This window comes from Talpa europaea, assembly GCF_964194135.1.
Source record: "Talpa europaea genome assembly, chromosome: 11".
In the NCBI taxonomy this organism is placed as follows: Eukaryota; Metazoa; Chordata; class Mammalia; order Eulipotyphla; family Talpidae; genus Talpa; species Talpa europaea.
The window spans coordinates 19,935,712-19,954,393 of NC_140078.1; the positions used below are offsets into that span (position 1 = coordinate 19,935,712).

Sequence of the window (18,682 nt, forward strand, 5' to 3'; positions counted from 1 at the left end):
AACTTGGAAATTCCAAGCGTAACTGTGAGTCAGGAGCTGTGGATGAAGACCAAATATGTATGAGAAATACTGTTTTGGGCATCCAAATGACTGAAATAATTATTTCTCCTATGCCACAATCGCATTCATGAAGCCAAGCTTAAATCAACAGACAATAATTAGAAGGCTTCGGGAATATTTTGATAAGGGCAGGAGCCTTGGCTCCCACAGGTCACCCAGCACAGGCATTAGGTCCTTTTCTCAAGAGCAGTATGATGAACATGACAGAGCTCCAAGGACTGTCTTTATTCCAAATGCTTGGGAGTTTGGTGACCAAATAACAAGGTTGGCAGAACATGGCTTCTGATCACCTCCTGATCCAAAATTGCCCAATTAGGGGGTTTCTTGGTGTGCTGATTACAAGACACAGAAGCTTCAATTGCCTTTTTTCACTCCATGAATGGTTCCTTCCAGCTGAGCTGTGGTTGGCGTGTAGCAGTAGACATATTGCTACTGTGTGGGGGTAAGCTAGGGCAACCCATTATTTTTAATGGGTTCAATATAGTCCATTCAATTTAACCTAGGGAAACCTGGCCTGGTCAGGGTCAGTCCAGAGAATGTTTTGTGAATGGAGTTAAAAATGGGTTGAAATTACCAACATAACTGTACCACCAACCTCTGGAGTACCACATCCTCCCCTAAGGGGATCCCCCTAAATTAATGAACAAAACACACATTACATACAAAAGCAGTGGAGTGCTAATTACACAAGAGGCACTGATCCTTGCTTTATTTACGCCATTAACATCCAACATTGGGAAGCGTGTGGGTGTAGATACAAAAGAGGGGAAAGGTGGCATCATAAACAGTAGTTGAATTCATGGGGGGGGGGGGGAGTCTTGGCAGCTTAGCCAGTGTGTAGTCTCCTCAGGACCTATTAAGTTGAGGGAATACTCTGCTCCCTCCATTGCTTCATGGCCAAAATGCTTTACAACACTTCAAGGGTCACAGTGATCAAAAAAATGGTTGAGACATTCAGGGATAAGTGACTGTTCCTGGGCTGCTAATAGTCTGGCAAAGACAAAGTGAAGAACAGCATTATGCCCTTATCCTCAGCAAGTGTGTGCAAGGCACAGCAGACACGTTAAGATCTTTTCCCCTGTGCTCAATGGTTAAACACCCTTTCCAACCAAATCCTCAGAAGACAGAACTGGAGGTACAAGAAGTACCACAAAGGCAACAACACCTCTTGGTTTCTTATGGTCACATTCAAAACTAATTTTAATACAGAAAATAGAAATGTACTTGTTGTAGGCTTATTCAAACCCATAACCCAAGTTGGAGAGGAAAACTTCCTCTAGTATGGTGGTTTAGACTCTCATCAGAAGAGTTATCTGCACTGCACACAGCACATCACCTCCTGACCCAATGATGCCCAGTTAGGGGTTTTCTTAATGTGCTGATTACAGGACACAGAGGCTATGTTTCAAGGAGCCTCTTAGTGGCCAATAAAGAATATTCTAAGGAGGGAGGGTACATAGCACCTTGTATTCCCTCACATGGTAACAGCTGGAGTACTTGGCAGTAAGGTAGCGGCAATGATCCTTGCCATAATGAAAATAATTCAAATCTATATAATTGTTCCTTAAGACACTGAAAACAGACTGTGCTCGCATACCTCTTGCTTTAATCACCTTCCCATGTGAAGCTGTTTCTACTTCATGTATATCTCAAAAGTGGAGTAGGAAAATGGCTGGCTAGCTGAAGTGCCTGCCACGTCCAGTTTCTCAGAACAAAGATACAGAGTCTTGCCAGGCACAAGCTGTTGTATTGAATTCATCGAGCACAATTTTTATAGAAAAGAAAACTGAAGAACAAATCAAATTGAAAGAATCACTGTTATAATAACTTTAATTTATCTTGCATTTTACAGAAGTCTATGAACGATTTTAAAAAAGCACCTCCTTACCCCATCAAGTTTCTGACAGTTGTTAAGTGGGTAATGAGTATGCCAACAGCCTGAGCATCCACATCTCGCAAGGATTTCAGATCAACCAGCCACATACCAAGGAACTTGGCAGCGTTTCTATCTTGTTTTTAATACAATGGTATATCCACTCTGATGGTAAACCTGTCCAGCCAAATCTCCACAACACACTTTGAAAAATCAGTGGTGATTAGCAAATTAGTTAGCTTTGGCACGGAGCTGTGCTCGCTTGCCGGTGACAGCCTGGAAGCCGGTTTTGATGCTGGCAACAGAGCATCGAGAATGACAAGTTTCACACTGTAAGAAATAGAGTCGGGTGTCCTTTTGCAGGATTGTGTCTGGTGATCGGCATGTGTGACAGGTGACATATTCCTCTGCAAAAAAAATAACATACAGAATTATTTGGTGGCCACTATAATCCAGGTTTCTTCCCTCTGAAATACATCTTCTACCCGAACTCCAAAAATCCATGCTAGCACCCACATCAGAAACCTTTAGCTAAACTTAGTAATTCTAGGGGTAAGAAAACACAAGCTGTTATTGTGCTTCAAGTACCAAACAAGGGTTGCAATAAGACTCCACATGTCTAAGGAAGCAGGAATGCTTGCCAGGTGCCTTATCAGGGGTCTGTCCACTGGAGTCACTCAGGGAAGTTACTGGCTTCCTAGGTGGGAGCAGACCTGCCATTTTTAAGTGATTGGGGAGATAAAATCAGGCCAGGGCTAAATGCAGATTTTTGACTAGGCTTCAATCAGGAACCAACCAGTAGCCTTAATCAGCTGGGTTGTCTTAGGACATCCAAACCTTTCACCCTGTAGCCCTGATCACCTGTAAGACCCAACTTCCCATTAACTATAATTTTCCCTGACATTTTAAGGTCAACCATTCCAGATGCATTATAAACTAACGGCTCTCCTCAAAATAGTGTAGCCTGATGAGAACATTTCCAGACTGATGTGCTGAAATTAAATAATATACTTACTGATATATCTTCTCAAAACATTCTCTATTTGTTTCTGTTGGAATCTTCCTTTGATTACAAGTTGGTTATTACCATCTATAGAACCACTATGAAAGAAAATGAAAAAATTTCACCATTAGTTTGTCCTGTAAGGACCTTTATTTACATTTGTTGATTTAACATATATTCAGTGACATAGGAACACCGTTATCCTACCTGGTTTCTCAAATTTTAACAAAATACAAGAGGACAAATCCACTTATATTTACTGGCTTTTCAGTAAGTTTAAATTCTTGAGGGTTATAGCACCCACTCGAATTCTGTGCCATCTACGGCCTTAGCTGGAAGGTTGCTTTAGCAACCAGGGGCATGAGTTACTTTTTCCCAGATTACTGTTTTTATTTGGTTTGCCACTAGGAGTCACTGCGGTGTTCTCTCCTTTTTACACATAAGCATATTCCTTGCTTTATAGAATTCAGTTAGTTTCATCTCTAGCATAAAGAATTTTAAGAAGAGCTGTGTGCTCCCTCTGGTTTCAGAAATCGTACCTGGAGCCAGCAAAAATGGCCTTGAATCACAGCCTTCCAGCCATATTTTAAAAGTCCCAGTAGGCACGGTTATTAAGCTTTTTAAGAATGCAAACTCCAAAGGCAGACCTGAATTTGCATAAGGTGACAGCAAACTAAATATGGCAGTGCCACGGTACACTTTGGTACCCCAGCAGGTCTATTCCAATGAATCACTAATAACTGTACCTTGTTCCCAAACAGCCAAGCTCTCCCACTGAAATGAATAGATTTCTGTTCCTCACTAGCTGAGTTCCTTTGTTACATAACCCTCCAGTAGTACTGTATACAACTGAAGAGAATTTCTTACCTTGTACCCAATTCAGCCAATAAAAATGCAAGGAGATGTTTGGGCTGACGATGTAATCTGAAAAGAAAATGGACATAGAAAACTTATCTTTCATGGAAATCCAAACAAACTTAAAAAGCAAAGCAAAACTGTTCACTGTTTTAATCTTTGATTACTTAGCTATTAGGTAAATTTCAGTACACTGTTCACATCAAACTCTGAAGTAAAGATATATACACACACACACTTAAAAAACCCATAAAAAATTGTTATTTACAAATGCCTAAATATGGAGAAGAAAGGTAATCAACTTACAAGGATAACATATTTCTCTGGGAAGGTGAAAGAGGTCAGAAATAGATGCAAAGGTGGTTTTAATTCTAATCTTAAAAAAAATGTTTTTGAAGTCAAATTACAATAAACCTAAGCAATGGATATTTGATATTTGGGTGTATTATACCAGGTCCTTGCATATTTCCTGCTAAATTAATTTCTACATTTCTGTTTGAAAATTTTCATTAGAAGAAAAATTATATAATATAGAAATATTTCATGGTAGCACAATAGCAGAAAAATTGAAAACAGCTTAAGTATTCAACTGGTGAGTAGTTAAATAAATTATGGCATATCCATTCTATCTTGCTTTTAGAATAAGACAGGTCTCAATATACTTAAAAGACAAAAACAGATTTACACGCCTAAAATTAATTCTATTCACCTGGGCACTGTTTGAACTTATTCCAATAAGCAAATATTAACTACTATAAATTTTAGTTATTTTTCCCCAAATGTAGTGAGAGTTGGTGAAAATATAAAAAAACAGGTTATTAGTTGAAATACAAATGGATACAAGCTTGCTGGAAAGCAACCTGTCCACTGGTGCAGCAATTCTATTCTGTGAATTTTTGCTCCCAGGCTCTGTTTACTGCCAACATACATGTATTAGTGTTCCCTGAAGCTTTGCCTCTGACAATGAAAATTTGGGACTTACCTAACCATTAGTACATTGTGTAGTCACTAAAAGTGTTTATGAAGACTATTTAACATTTATGAAGAAATGGGTAGAAGTATCATGATGTATTAAGAGAAAAAAGTTGATGGGGCAAAAGGATTGTTTCTCAAATTTAACTTAAGTACCCGAGACTTAGCCATAAATTTAAAAGTTGGTATGATGGGCCTCCCATGGTGGCCAAGGGGTTAAAATCTCAGTGCTGTCAAGCTATCACCAGCCATTGTGGCCCAAGTTCAATCCCCAGGCAGGGAGCTAACCCACATGGTGTAGCAAACCTCTCCTGTCTTGCCCACTGCTCCCCTCAGCAGATCTATTTCAGTAAATCTGCCTATTTTGCTCCCCACTCTGTCTCTGATGACTCCTCTCATCCCATGCACCTCTTGCTTACACCATCGTTCTTGTATGCATAAATAAAAATAAATCCTTTATTTAAAAAATTGGTATACCAATTTATTTAAAATATGTGTATAAACTAAACATAAGAATATATATTTTTTAAGTTTCCTTGTGCTTTTTTTCCCCCCCTTCAAGATTTTATTTATTTTTGTGTAGAAGACCTGGGATGTAGGTCAGAGGTGTGCAGGGGTGAGAGGATTCACCAGAGACAGAGTGGGGAGCAAAGCAGGTGGATTAACTGAAATAAGGGAAAGGCAGGCGAATTAGGAGAGGTCTGCTGAGCCATGTGGGTCACTTCCCTGGCCGGGGATAGAACTCATGCTGTGTGGTTGGCGATAGGTTGACAGCACAGAGACTTAACCCCTAGGGCTGCCACATAAAAATATTAAACTATGATTACTTTTTTGTTAATGATAGGTTTATTAGATTTTTTTTTCATTTTCTTCAGTGTGTCTTTTCTTATTTTTCTATAATAAGCATATAGTCCTCTTATTTTCATCAGCAAAAAGTCTATAATCTTTAAAGTAATGCCTATAAGCAATGAAAACAAGTGTCCCTTGGGTGACAGAATTTTTAGTGATTATCATCTTTTTTGTTTACCACTGTTTTTGCCTTTTATCTGCAATAGTCCCATCAATATGAGACTGAAGAACAGATAGATAAGGTCAGTTGCCTAAGGAACCTGAAGAAAAGATATACCCAAAGAACTAAAAGAGTGAGGCCAAGGCAGTGAGACCTGGGAATGACATTGACATTGAATGTAATGCTAATTAAGTTGAAATCTTATCAACAATGTCTTAGCAATGACCATCCAAAGAAGTGTCAGACCAAATTCAGCTTGCTTTCCTAGGGCTTACTGCTTACACTTGCTTGACAGGACTATACCAGCACTAATGAGCTTTTCCACCCTCCTTGGGCTTCCCCCAGGCTCTAAGGATGGCATTCAGGCTCCTCACTTTTCACTGCATCTGATTAGGATTCATTCTCATGGTTCAGTATGAGATGGCTTTTCTCACCTTTGGATGCCTAATAAAAACAACCCCAGAATCTAAATAACTGACAAACTCAAATTGTGACCTCCTTGAACCTAACCCTGTGCATTCTCTTGATAGTTCTACCTGCAGTAAAGTCTACAATAAGGATATTTAATATATACTCCACTGAGAATATAATATTTGGGATGGAGACACTCCAATAACCAACTTACAGTTTACAGATATCTGTAAAGTTGACGAAAGAAGTTTTCTTGGTTCCTACTCGGACAACCTGTGGAGGTTTCATAACGAATTTCCTTTTCTCTCCAGCAACCATATCTGGATTCTTTTCCCTCATGATGTTGAACACTCGATTTAATAGCTGTAAAGATAAAGTAGTATGCATGTACTGTTATTAATAGGAGCATAAAAAAAAAATAGGAGCATGAAGTTCCTACTTGAGTCACTTTGCTTTAACTGTAAACAGCAAACTTCACTGTTGATTAAACAAACACATGCATCACTACATGTTCTGGGAGCTCCCTGAGGGCAGTCTGCAAACAGGATCTGGTCCATTATCACTGCTCAGCAATTCTTTGTTCAAAGTTAACGAATGTACCCCTACTAATTCTGTTTCTATGGGAAAGTGTATGATACATGGAAAAGCCCAAACAAACTCCAGACAATCCCGGTCCCCAAGTAGCCATTCCCTCTTCTCCCCCCTGTCCTTCCCCCACCTCACTCAAAGGGGCACATGTTCACAGTCAGATGGGAACAGTGAGCAGTACGATGACTCTGGGCAAGCTGCCCCAGCATATGCAGGCACGAAACAACATGCACTGGCAGTGTGACCTCTCTGCGTCTGTTTCACTATCAATCCATATTTCAATGGCTTTCCCAGTTCAGGGAATATTTATTTTGCTTTTCTTTGAATTCTATTGAACAAAGCCACTTTCATAACAAAATATGTCTTACCTCTTCATATGTGTAGTCTCTTTCTGAGCCTGCCCAAGCAGGGCCTGTCTGGTTACTGAATGAGATACCATCATCTTTTTTGCTGTCTTCATCTTCTAAAGCTATAGAGAACAAAGACTGTAAGAATGAAATAGGGTAGGCCCTGATACGGTATTAAAAAAAAGGGGGGGGGGTTTGAAGAGGAGGCACGGGGAGGCAGTTCTAGAGAAAAGCTTCAAAGACGCCTGTCTTCCCTCGTAACTACATTCATAGCAGCAGCAAGCATAAAAGCATTAAGTCTCACAACCCCCTATCCCTTAAAGATAGGATTCCTTAAAGATTACAATTTTCATAAACAACCCTCAATGGAGGAAAGAACCAACTGTTTTGAAGCACTTAAACATCCACATCTATAAAAACCCAACCTGCCGATAACACAAAAGTTCTCTAAACACCTTACAGCACTTAGAAATTAATAAAATAGCACATTTAACAAAAACATTACATTTTTTAAAATTTTATTTAAAATTCAGTCAAACAATTTTCCCAATAGTTTGAATTAGCATATTTTATTGTCATCAAAATTGCCTACACTTCCAAGAAATATTTAATTGTCATTTTCAGGTTAGGTACTATTTCCTTTTAGCTTCCATTATCAGGTAGGGGAAAAATGAAAAACGAGCCCTCCAATCCCATCAAAGAGACTAGGTTAAAGGCTTGAGTAACCTAACTTGAGCTGCTGAGTGCCCAACATTACCTTCATCTTTCTCTAGTATTTCATCCTCATCTGGGAACTTGACATTCTTCCTTTTCTTCTTTTTATTGCCAAGCATAATGTCAAGGTCATCCTCTGGCTCAGCTGGCTCCTGAACATCACTTTCAATCTTAAGATCCTAAGAAATTGAGATAAGCGTCTGAACATTGTAATACTAGGACTAATTTTTTGTTTTTAATGACATGGGCTGACATCATTTGAGGAAAAAAATCAAATATTCAAAACTGAAGTTTCAGATAAGAAATGTCCATTCTAGATAAGCCATACCAGTTCAGAGATTCTGTCATTTAAACCAGAAATTCTTGTTCAAGACACTTTTGTAGAATCTTTTCCTTTCTTTTATCCATCAGTCTTGGGAGCTTATAATCACTGTCTGTGTTTCTAACTGACAAAAATCTCCTGGGAAACTTTAAAATCCTTAAAACTGATTGACAATTCAGCAAGAACAGGGTTCAGGAGTATCTTTCAAAAGTTTCTAAGTACTCTGATGTAGTAAGTAGAAGGCTTTTTTTTCTCCTGACACTAAGTATGTGACACTAACTAGATCACCTACAATTTAATTCAATTCTATCCAGAGTTAGTCAGATTCCACATGTTTAAAGGCTCACTCCCATAAGACTGTCCTCATTTCAGGGGTTTGTCACACGTATAGGGTCCCTAGGTTATATACAACTCTCCCTTTTCCCCCAGGTTCAATAATGTTAGAGAGGAACTCCCATAACTCAAGAATGTACCTTACTTAACTACTACCACAGTCATTCTGACACCACACTTTGTAGTGATCTTTGGGCATCATTTTAATAGATGTCATTATGGAAGAGGGAAAAGGCAGAACCCATGGAAAATTATGGTCATTTGAATAGTTGCTATAACCACGGATATAGACAGGGCATACCACAGCCTAGAAAATAGTCATAAATTCCCCCAAAAGAGCAGAAAGAGCCAGTCTCCAGTTTATCCAGCTCACCATGAATGTGCTGTCAACATTACCAATCTACTTTTGCATGCTCCTATCTGAACTGTGACAATGACTAGTTTCAGAAATCCTATCAGCAAAAAGTTGGAATAACTGAAAGTAAATGAAACCATCACAGACCAATTGTCCATGTCTATTAGCTATATAACACACAAATTTAGCCTAGACTAAGACTAGTCTTTTTAACATAGACTACAATGACACATCGGTAAACACTAAACTGACATACGAATATAAATTAGCACACCACAGCCAGCTTCTATGCCTACACTATTTCATCCCAGTAAGCTCTATTTCCAAACAGGGGCTAAGACCCAGTGAAAGGCAAAGAACACCACAAAGTATTTTTCAAAAGTCCTGTCATGATCTGAAAACTCAAGTGGGAGACTAACTCAAGATCTTAAAAACATTTCAATTTTAAGTTAGCATCTATGTTGTTGCCTAGTGATGAGGATACTTGTAACATCCTTTGTTACCACTTCAATAGCAGAGAAAAAAGTATCCACATACTTTATTAAGATAGAGTTTATAAGTGACTCTTCAGGACAAAAGCTACCAGAGGAATTGACCAACAATTAAGATTTTTCTTGGTACAAGCTCTGATGTGTCACGTGGTTACTCAGGATATTTAAACCTCATTTATTCAGTATAATCTAAGCATTTCTCTTTCTCAATTTCCCTGCAGCAGTAAAAGAGAAGAAATCCCAAACCGAGAAAGAACAAGATAAAAATCCAGGTAAAATCATCTTGTTCCAAAGGAGTCTAACTTACCCCTGAACTAAATACCTCTGAAAACAAGAAAACTATCTTATTCATTTTCCAGTATTCTAGCAATCAGCACTACACCTGACTCACTGTAATCACCAATACATATTTACTGAATTAGGCAAGTCATCAAAATTGTGACACAGTTTTCAAAATTCAGTGAATTTCTACCTATATTTCTTGCTACATGTGGGATACACTTTACCTGGGTTTGAGCAAACAAATCATTTACCAAAGAAAAATTTGAGTAGAGGGCACAAAGTGGGACGCTTCGTGCATGTATGTGTTCTCTTGCTCTCTCTGTGTAAGCATAAAATTGCCATTACCCTGCATTTTCTAAATAGATTTGTGTGTGGGTTCTGCTAAAGATTCCTAAACAGGTCTTCTAAAAGAATTCTGAGATATCTGAATTGGAATTAGAAATCAATCCAGTAGTAAGACAAAGTCTAAAGTCCTTACAAGATCAGAGAACTCCAGAAAACTAATATGAGTGCTCTATTTCTCCTATGGGCTATAAGACCATCAGCTACCAGAGGTACACATATAAGTTTATGTATCTTTAACATGTTACCAAAAGCTTAACAAAAGAAACTATAGGAAATATTTGCTTCATAGAAATATCTTCCGTTGGCCAATCTCTATATAGTTAAAAATAAGAGGCATTTTGTAATCATCTTAATGGCGCACAATATACAAAGTGTGCCTAAATTTACATTCATTTGAACCATAATCCCTTAAGATAACAAGACATAATTTGAGAAAATAACCTTTGACAGTGGTAAAGTACTTAACAACAAAAGCAAAGCTAGTAGATGAGACAATGAGGGAGAAACATCACCCATTAACAATCTTTCAATAGGTCAAATTTTACCTTCAATAAGAAAGCAATACTACCTTTACACCTTCTTCAGCTTCATCAATATCAAATATCTTTTTTGTTTTTTTCTTCTTTTTCTTCTGATTAAAGAAGTTCAAGTCATCAAGATCATCAGAAGCATCTAAAAAGAAAATTGAGATTATTAACAAATTGTTTACTGAAACTAATTAGAAGCAACTAATCTTGGGGTCAAGTTTTTAAATTAATAACAATTATTAACACAAACAGCAAAAGGCAAAGTATCAAATTGAGTTACACTAATGTGTCTCTGCTACTAACTAAACCACCAGAATAAAAAGACTGGGCATTAATTAGTATAGCAGTCCCTCCATAACCACATTATACTTCTGAAAAACAGTGGGAAGTCAACTCAAAGCTTTGAATGAAAAATGTGGTCAGGTGACCATACTGGGGGGACCAAATCATACCTCAATGTTCCTAAAACAAAGTCAGGGCTCTAACTTAATTTCCAAGAGTCTCTAGCTTTTTTTCTCCCCACTTCTGCCTACCCTTTTTTAGTCCCTGGTTCCAGCCCAAATGACTACTTCTACTTCTTAGTGCAGTGTGTGTCTCTCACCTCCATACCTTCCCATGGCCCTCCCCTATACCTCTTATCTCCATCCCACAGGACATTAGATGCTACTTCCACCAAGTATTCTCTAAGTCAATCTCCTCCCAACTGGTGCCCTCTAGTAACTTCTTGACTCCAACAGAAGTAGTTATTAACATTCTGCATGTTTATCTCCCAGTAGACACTAAAGGACTATGCCTTTTTCATCTTACTCCTAGAGCCTAGCTCAACATGTTATTCACTCAATCACTCAAGCAAGCAATCAACAAAAGCCCTTATAAAGTATTTCACATTCATTAAAATGAGGCTTTAATATGAAATAAAATTTTATCTGCCATTAGTAAATAATGTGTTCTGTCCAATAAGTTTTCTCTTTGTTCTGCTGAAGCCCATTGTATACTAGCAGTATTTTAGGATCCCTTTGCTAAAAAGTTTTCAAGGAGTTATGTATGAATTCATTTTATCTTACTGCAAGAGTGATTTACTTTCCAAGTTTATTTTAAACATGTGGTAGATGCTCAATGAATGTCAGTTCTTTCTATCCCAGCAGTGTCTCACCTTCAACAGACATTAAATTATGTTTAGTGAGCCATTAATTTCTCCTTAATAGTCAAATGGTGTCTACATAGAGCAGAAAACTGAATTAATTATCACTGGTATTTAACCCCAAATGTATTAAGCTGTAATTTTACTCTTTTACACATTTTCAGACTTGCTAAGACAAACTGCCTACCTAGGTCCCATTTCTTTTTGCCTACACTCAAATACAGCCACCATTAAAATTGGAAAAGAGACCAGACAAATTAGACTGGAAAGTCAGCTCTGGAATGATGAGATTTTGTCATCTTTGAAACTTATGACTTCAATGGGCATTTCCATGGAATGAGTCTATCAGAAATCTGACAAGGCCCAGTGCACAGAATGTTGATGGCCTCAACGTCAGTGGAACATCCTTATTAGGCTGTGTGGTCACCGTATGCACAAAATCCAAACACCAACGGAAGAGGACTTGGTTTCCCAGGACAACAGTAAGTCTCTTGTGTTTATCACTCACCTTTTTTCCTACTGTCCTCTTCATCTGCCTCTACATCTTTGTCCTCAGTTGGCTCTGGCTCCACTTCTTTTGTTTCCGAGGGCTGAGTTTCTTCTGTCTGAGCATCTCCTTCCTCATCTAACATAAAAGGCTTCTTCTTCTTCTTTTTCTTCTTGCTCATAGTAGGATCAAAAATCATCTGTTTAAAATAAAACAGAAAGGGATCAAGTGATTTTTTTAAATGATGGTCATTTTCAAATCTGCTTTATCTTCAAATGGCATACATTATTAAAGAATAGAATAGGTGGTGGTCCTCAAACTTGGGTACAGAATGTTTAATTTGTAGATTACCACAAGACACACACACTTCACTTTTAGTTTTACCAGCAAATCTGGAGACTTAATGAATGAATGATGAAATTTAGAGGAAGGAACCTCAGCAATAACCTATGCTACACACCTTTATGGTTGAGAAAACCAATGCATAGGTAGGTTATATGTGTTTAAGGCTGGTACCCTGGGTTTGCTACACCAAGAGATTGACCTGATCTAAAAAAAAATTTTATCCTAAAGTTCGGACAAATTAAGGAAGCTCAGCAGCAACTCTTCATGTAGTCAATCTCTATGTGAATAAGACTTTGCTTTTTGTTCTAACCTAAGTTCTCTTAGGTTTTTTTTATCTAATGTCCACTAGATAAATGAAAAAGCAATCTATAACTTACTGTAGACTATCTTTGCATTGATCACTTGGAAAACTACAACAAAATTACTTTAGACAAATAGTTTAAACAATATATAGGGCAGATGCCTGGTAAAAGGAACAAGGTCTTTGAAGTCAAACAGAACTGGATACAAATCCAGTATTTTTTTCTAAGTCTCTTACCAATCTTTATCCATATTCTACCATGCTTAAATTTAACATTTTGCCTAGTGATCTGTTAATGATAGTGTGGCAAAGTGTTTAAGTACAAAGGGATCCAACTGACTGAATTCAAATCCTGACTTTGGCTCTTGTGTTATTCCAGAAAAATCCCTGCCTTCCCCATGTATTATTTGTAAAATGGATGAAGTAGCAGAATCAATAAGTATTGGGAGGATTAAATAAATAAATAGACATAAAACACTTAAGATAGTACCTGGCACAAAAATAATATATGTCAGCAATCATTATAACTTATATAATGCTTTCACAGTTCAAAAAGCAGTGTCTTCTGATTCCTATCACTAAAATTTCATCAACTGGTGACCTAATTTCCAAGACATGAAATTAAAAAAAAAAAAAAAATCCCAGAATTGATTCTAATTAACATAAATATCCCAAACAAGTCAGTTTGGGAAAGTGGGCAGCTATACTGAAACCAAACTATAACCTGCAATAGGGTAGTTTTTGTCCTTACTTTACAGAGAAGATCTGTAAGACATTCTAGAAATTAATACAACCTCATTTAATAGTTATACTCTACTGTGTGAATAAATAGCTGAAATGTAGTCATTCTGAAAAAACATTATTTGGCAAACTTATAGAGCAAGAAGAATGAATGACCTACTGGGCCTTGGGTCACCCTACAGGGAATGTTGCAATCTGTTTCAGGGAGGCAGCTAAAGTTCCTCCTCATTCCTGAAATATGGAGATTTGGCAAAAGGACAGACAGCATTCCAGGCACTATAAATTTGGTTGTCTGGCAGGCAGGATTTAACTATTCATTTATTGTATTTTTCTTTTCAAGTACCATGGTCCTTGGAACAGTCATTTAGCTATTTATTTAGCAAGACAGACCAAAGAAGGGAGGGATTCTGAAATCATCAGAGAAGAGTCTCACAAATGTCTTCTTATCCTGTTTGTATCTAGGTCTACAGGGAAACTATCTGATCAACAGTTTGAAGTGTTGTAATGGGTAACAAACGTGAGAATTATCTACTGAAATAATTAACATTTCTCTCAATTACTGCCTCTGGATACTTTAAACATACTCATGACCTCATTTTATTCAAAGCACTCAGCAATTTAAAAAGAAGAATCCCAAAGCAGTACCTAGAGCAGAGCTCCTACCCCACCCCAATAAAAAATACCTCACAAGGGTATGTCAGTCTTGACTTAAAAAAATGTTTAAGACTTTCATATCTGATGTACAACTGATCATATTCCAAGTATTTGTTTATGAGACTAGTTTAAATTTGAGAAGCAGAAAGCTGCTATCAATGCATTTATGGAAAAAGCAGAACCTCGATTTTTTTTGTTTAAAAATTTATTTATTTATGCATACAAGAGCTGGGGTACAGGCCAGAGATATGGGGCAGGGTGAGAATTCACCAGAGACAGAGTGGGGAGCACAGGGTAAGACAAGAGAGGTCTGCTGTGCCCTATGTGCGTGAGACCCCTGGCTGGGGTTCAAACTCAGACCATCCAGGTGATAGTGCTGAGACTTCTAGGCCACCAGGGAGGCCCTTGAACTATTTTTTTTTTTTTTTGAATCATAACAAAGTCTTCAAAAAGCAACTTTCAATTTTCAACTTCCTATGTTGAGTTTGAGGAGGTGAGGGAAAGAGATACCAGCAAAAATCACCCCAATAATAGCCTAAAGTGCTTTATCAAATTGGAAGCCTGCTTCTATCCAAGATGGTAACTTTATGATCACACCACACCCAGTAGGCCGGTGTGAGTTACAAAAGAACCCGGAGAAGCAAGGTAAGCAGAGAAAAAGTACTGTCACCTCTGGGTGAGTTTTAGTTCTCTCTGTTTCTTCTGGATTTTGTAAACTTCATTCAATACACAATCCATTTTAAATTAGAAACTTTTTTTTAGTATAAAGCTTTTTTTGTAAAACATCTTACTGTGTTGTGTGAAAACCTGATGTTCTAGCACCTTGTGAATGCGCTATAGTCTTAGCTATTGACAGCACTAAAAAAAAAAAGGTCTGAAATATACTGTATGCCCACAGATAAGGAGATTTCTTCTTCACTAGGTAGCACCCATGTTTCTAGAATACTGATTTTTAAAGACCATGGCTCCACATAATTAAGAGGTTATGTTTTGGTGAAATTTTTTGGTTTAATTACCAGGATCAAAAAAAATGTTTGCAGGGGCCTCCCTGGTGGTGCAAGGGGTTAAGCACCACACTATGAAGCAATCTGCAGCCTCTGCAGCACAAGTTGAATCCCCAGCCCTCCAGGGAGCAACCCACATGGTGAAGACCTCTCCTATCTCGCAGGCTGCTCCCCTCAGCAGTGTATTTCAGTCAGCCTGCCTGTTCCATTCCCCCTCTCTCTCTGGTGAATCCTCTCACCCTTCACATCTCTGGCCTGTACCCCAGCTCTTGTATGCATAAATAAATAAATCTTTAAAAAAAATGTTTGCAGTTTATTTTATGTCAATTGTACATCAGTAAGTTATTTTAAGTTGAAAGAGTTACTGCTCCTAAGCATAAGTACTCCATTCTGGGGAGTCCTTGGCAGCTTATTAATCATTTCTATATGCAGATTTTCACTTGATCTGTACAAGTCTATAAAACAGTCACAAGTTAAGAATTCATTGTCTGGTCCTCCCTGGTGGCGCAAGGGGTTAAGACACAACCTATGAAGCTATCCAGAAATCCCCAGCTGGCCAGGGAGATACCCACATGCTCAGCAGACCTCTCCTGTCTCGCCAGCTGCTCCCCTCAGCAGTGTACTTTGGTCAATCTGCCTGTTCTGTTCCCCACTCTGTCTCTGTGAGTCATCTCAACCTCCCTCCCAACCCCAGCACCTCTGGCCTGTACCCCAGCTCTTGTATGCATAAATAAATAAATCTTTAAAAAAAAAAAAAAAACCAAAACATTATCTGGTCAGAAATACTAGAGGAACCAGAATTGGCACATAGCTCCAGAGTGGAAACCAAATGCCAGGCGGGGTTTTCGTTCCACTAACTTGCTGTGTGTTCTTAAACAAGTCAACTTTTCCTGGGCCCTAGTTTTCTGTCTAAAATGAAGTTGGACAGGTATACCTGAGACGTGCCAAGCTGCTTAATAGTTTATTAGCTTCTCGGTGGAATGTTGGTTCTGTCATCTGTTTGACAAAATCCTATTCACTCTCCAGTAATGCATTCATATTCTACTTCCTTCAAAACCTCATCCCACTTCTAGAAATGAATCCTCTAGCCCCTCAAACCGATCTCTTACCTTCTTCCTTCCAACACTTGTAAGCACTTCATTATAGAAACCATATGCCATACATAGTACCTCACACTAGACATGTACTGTATTTGCTAAAGATCATGAAAACATAAAGAAAATGGGTAGAAACAAAACAAGCATGAAAAGCTAACCCTCTCAGAACTTTTGGAATATAGCAGCCTCCAAGCAAGAATCACCTATTTCCCTTACACTCTGTTTCTTCCCTAAGAGAGTAAGAGCCTCTTAGTCACCTAGATAAGAGCAATATTGCATAGACCTGGAATTCTAGTACTGGCTCATGGGGATTATAAAAACTCTCTAAACCTCAGTTTTCTCATCTCTGAAATGAGCACATATCTTACAGGACTGTTGGGAAAATCAAATGCGTGATTAAGAGTCCCATACAGAATAAAATTCAAATTCCTTAACCTGGTCTTTAGATCCCTCAATGAACTAGCCACTATCTACATATCAAGGGATTAACTCTAACCAAATTCGAGAATATTCCACTTTTCACTTACACACTTGCCTATTCCTAGCCTTCTTATTTATTCCTTTGGCCCGTGATCAGTCTTTTCCAAAGAAATTCTAAGCATCTTCAAGGTCTACATCAAAAGGCGACCCCTGAGAAATTCAGATATTTTCCTCTTCTTTCTTTCCAATGACCTACAGGCCTCGAATTTTTAGAGAAGTGATTCATAAATATCAAGAGCTTTTCTTTCTTTTTCTTTTGGTGAGGAGAGCTGACCCATAAGTAGTAGCTTCCCCCCAGTGTTAAAGAATACTAAATATCAGTAATTAAAATCAAACTTCACTTTAAGACAACGGGTTTACATACACTGGGATAAAGCTGGCCAAATGGGATTGGCATAAATTTGCTTAGGTACAAGTAGGAGGGCAGAAAAAGACCTAGCCGGCCTCACAGCCCTGACTTCTCGCTCACGTCGCTGTGAGCTCTCGGTTACAGAACTCAGGAACTACTACCTTAAGTTTTCCGAGGTCACTTGATGAGCATGGAGGATATTGTCCTTCCGTCTTACCTCCCTCATCCCCTGGTCTTTCAAAGAAATAATACTCGAGATGAGAACAAGGGCGGATACTAAGCTAGGACAAACCAGTCTGCAAAGTTTTTAATGGGGGCACTGCACCGGAGCTGAAGGAGGCTCCTCCCGGCAGGCCTGGCCAGGCGAACTGGAGCTTCACTGTCAAATCGACAGGAATGCAGAGGTCGCCAGCCCCGATCTCGTTCAGTCGGGACACTAACCCGGCAGGCAACTCAACGTGCTCTATTCCGGAAACGCCGGCCACGGGAGGACGCCGGCCTCCGCGCCGCCACCCTGAGAGCAGGGCGCGGCCAAGCCCAGGGCTCCGGAGTCCTCGCCGGCTCGACTGCTCCGGGCCGCTTAGGCCCGGCTGCCCCACATGGCGGCGTCCGGCCGCTAGGCCGCAGGCCCGGGCTCCCACACTGGGGTGGGTTCGGCTCCCCGCCTCAGTTCTTCGCCTTAGCGCCCAGGTTCAGGCCCTCACCTCGTCCCCGGACATGGCTGCGGCTCGAGAAGGTTCGACGCAAATGAGAAGTCGGACGGGTCCGCTCCAGGCCCCGGCGGCAGCGCGGCTCCAGCCGATACCTCTCCCACCACCGCACTAGGCTCTTGCATCAGCGAAAGGGAACGACACCCCGCCCTCGCCTCCCAATCGTTGGAAATGCGCCTGCGCATTGCTCGTCACGGCGCAGGCGCGCGGAGGACTCGACCGAGCGCGCTTCGTAGGGCGCGAGTTACCTGGCGACGCCGCGGCGCCATGCACTTCGGGACTTGTAGTCCGCCTAGAAGAGGCGGGCACTTGCTCGGCCGCCGCACCGTGATCTGTGCGCATGCGTGACGCCTGAGGACGCCGGCCCGAGGGTTGGGTTTGTGGGCGGTGCCACCTTAGCTTGGTATTTTGCACATTGGGGAATCCGCGCTGGTCTGCTCTCCTTGTGGAGGTGAATTCGGGGTTATTGCTCCTTGTTTAAGGGTGTGAAGACATTTAGTAACCTGAACCCTTTAGGGCTGCTACTACCAGCATGCCTCCTTGGAGTTTTCTAGTGCTGGAAGAACTCAGTTGGAGGGGGAGGCGCGCACCTCACCAAGGGCTTTTCACTTTGTTCGTAACTTAACCTGCTGCATTTCAGCTTGAGAAGCCGGAAATCAAAAGCCTCCTTCTTGTCTCCTCAGGGTATACTGAGGAGAGATGTTCCCTAAGGAGAAACGACTTGTCAAGAGGCAGTCGGTCTGGAAGCTTCAAAATAGTTGTTTATGATGTCTTTATTTGAACGCTGAGGGCACAGCATACATTTCCCTTGAGACATAATAATGGCTACTCTTTGGGGGGTTCCCACTATTGTCATGGTCCTTCAACCAAAGACCACTGAGAACAG

General features: G+C 39.8%; 1 protein-coding gene across 2 annotated transcripts; it reads right to left on the reverse strand.

The window, feature by feature from the left end:
- Positions 1-2,088: 2,088 nt before the first annotated feature.
- Positions 2,089-17,939, reverse strand: EIF2S2 (eukaryotic translation initiation factor 2 subunit beta). Of its 2 annotated transcripts, none has more exons than XM_084247070.1 (9): positions 17,791-17,939; positions 12,137-12,314; positions 10,529-10,632; positions 7,876-8,002; positions 7,140-7,240; positions 6,398-6,546; positions 3,804-3,860; positions 2,949-3,034; positions 2,089-2,340 (listed from the first exon to the last, which is right to left on the reverse strand). In XM_084247070.1, exons 1-9 carry the CDS (start codon positions 17,803-17,805, stop codon positions 2,165-2,167), a joined length of 993 nt encoding a protein of 330 aa, XP_084103196.1. In that variant the 5' UTR covers positions 17,806-17,939; the 3' UTR covers positions 2,089-2,164. The 2 variants fall into 2 exon arrangements, with proteins under 2 accessions (XP_084103196.1, XP_084103195.1); XM_084247069.1 differs by having other exon boundaries at positions 7,876-8,011.
- Between the last annotated feature and the right edge of the window lie 743 nt (positions 17,940-18,682).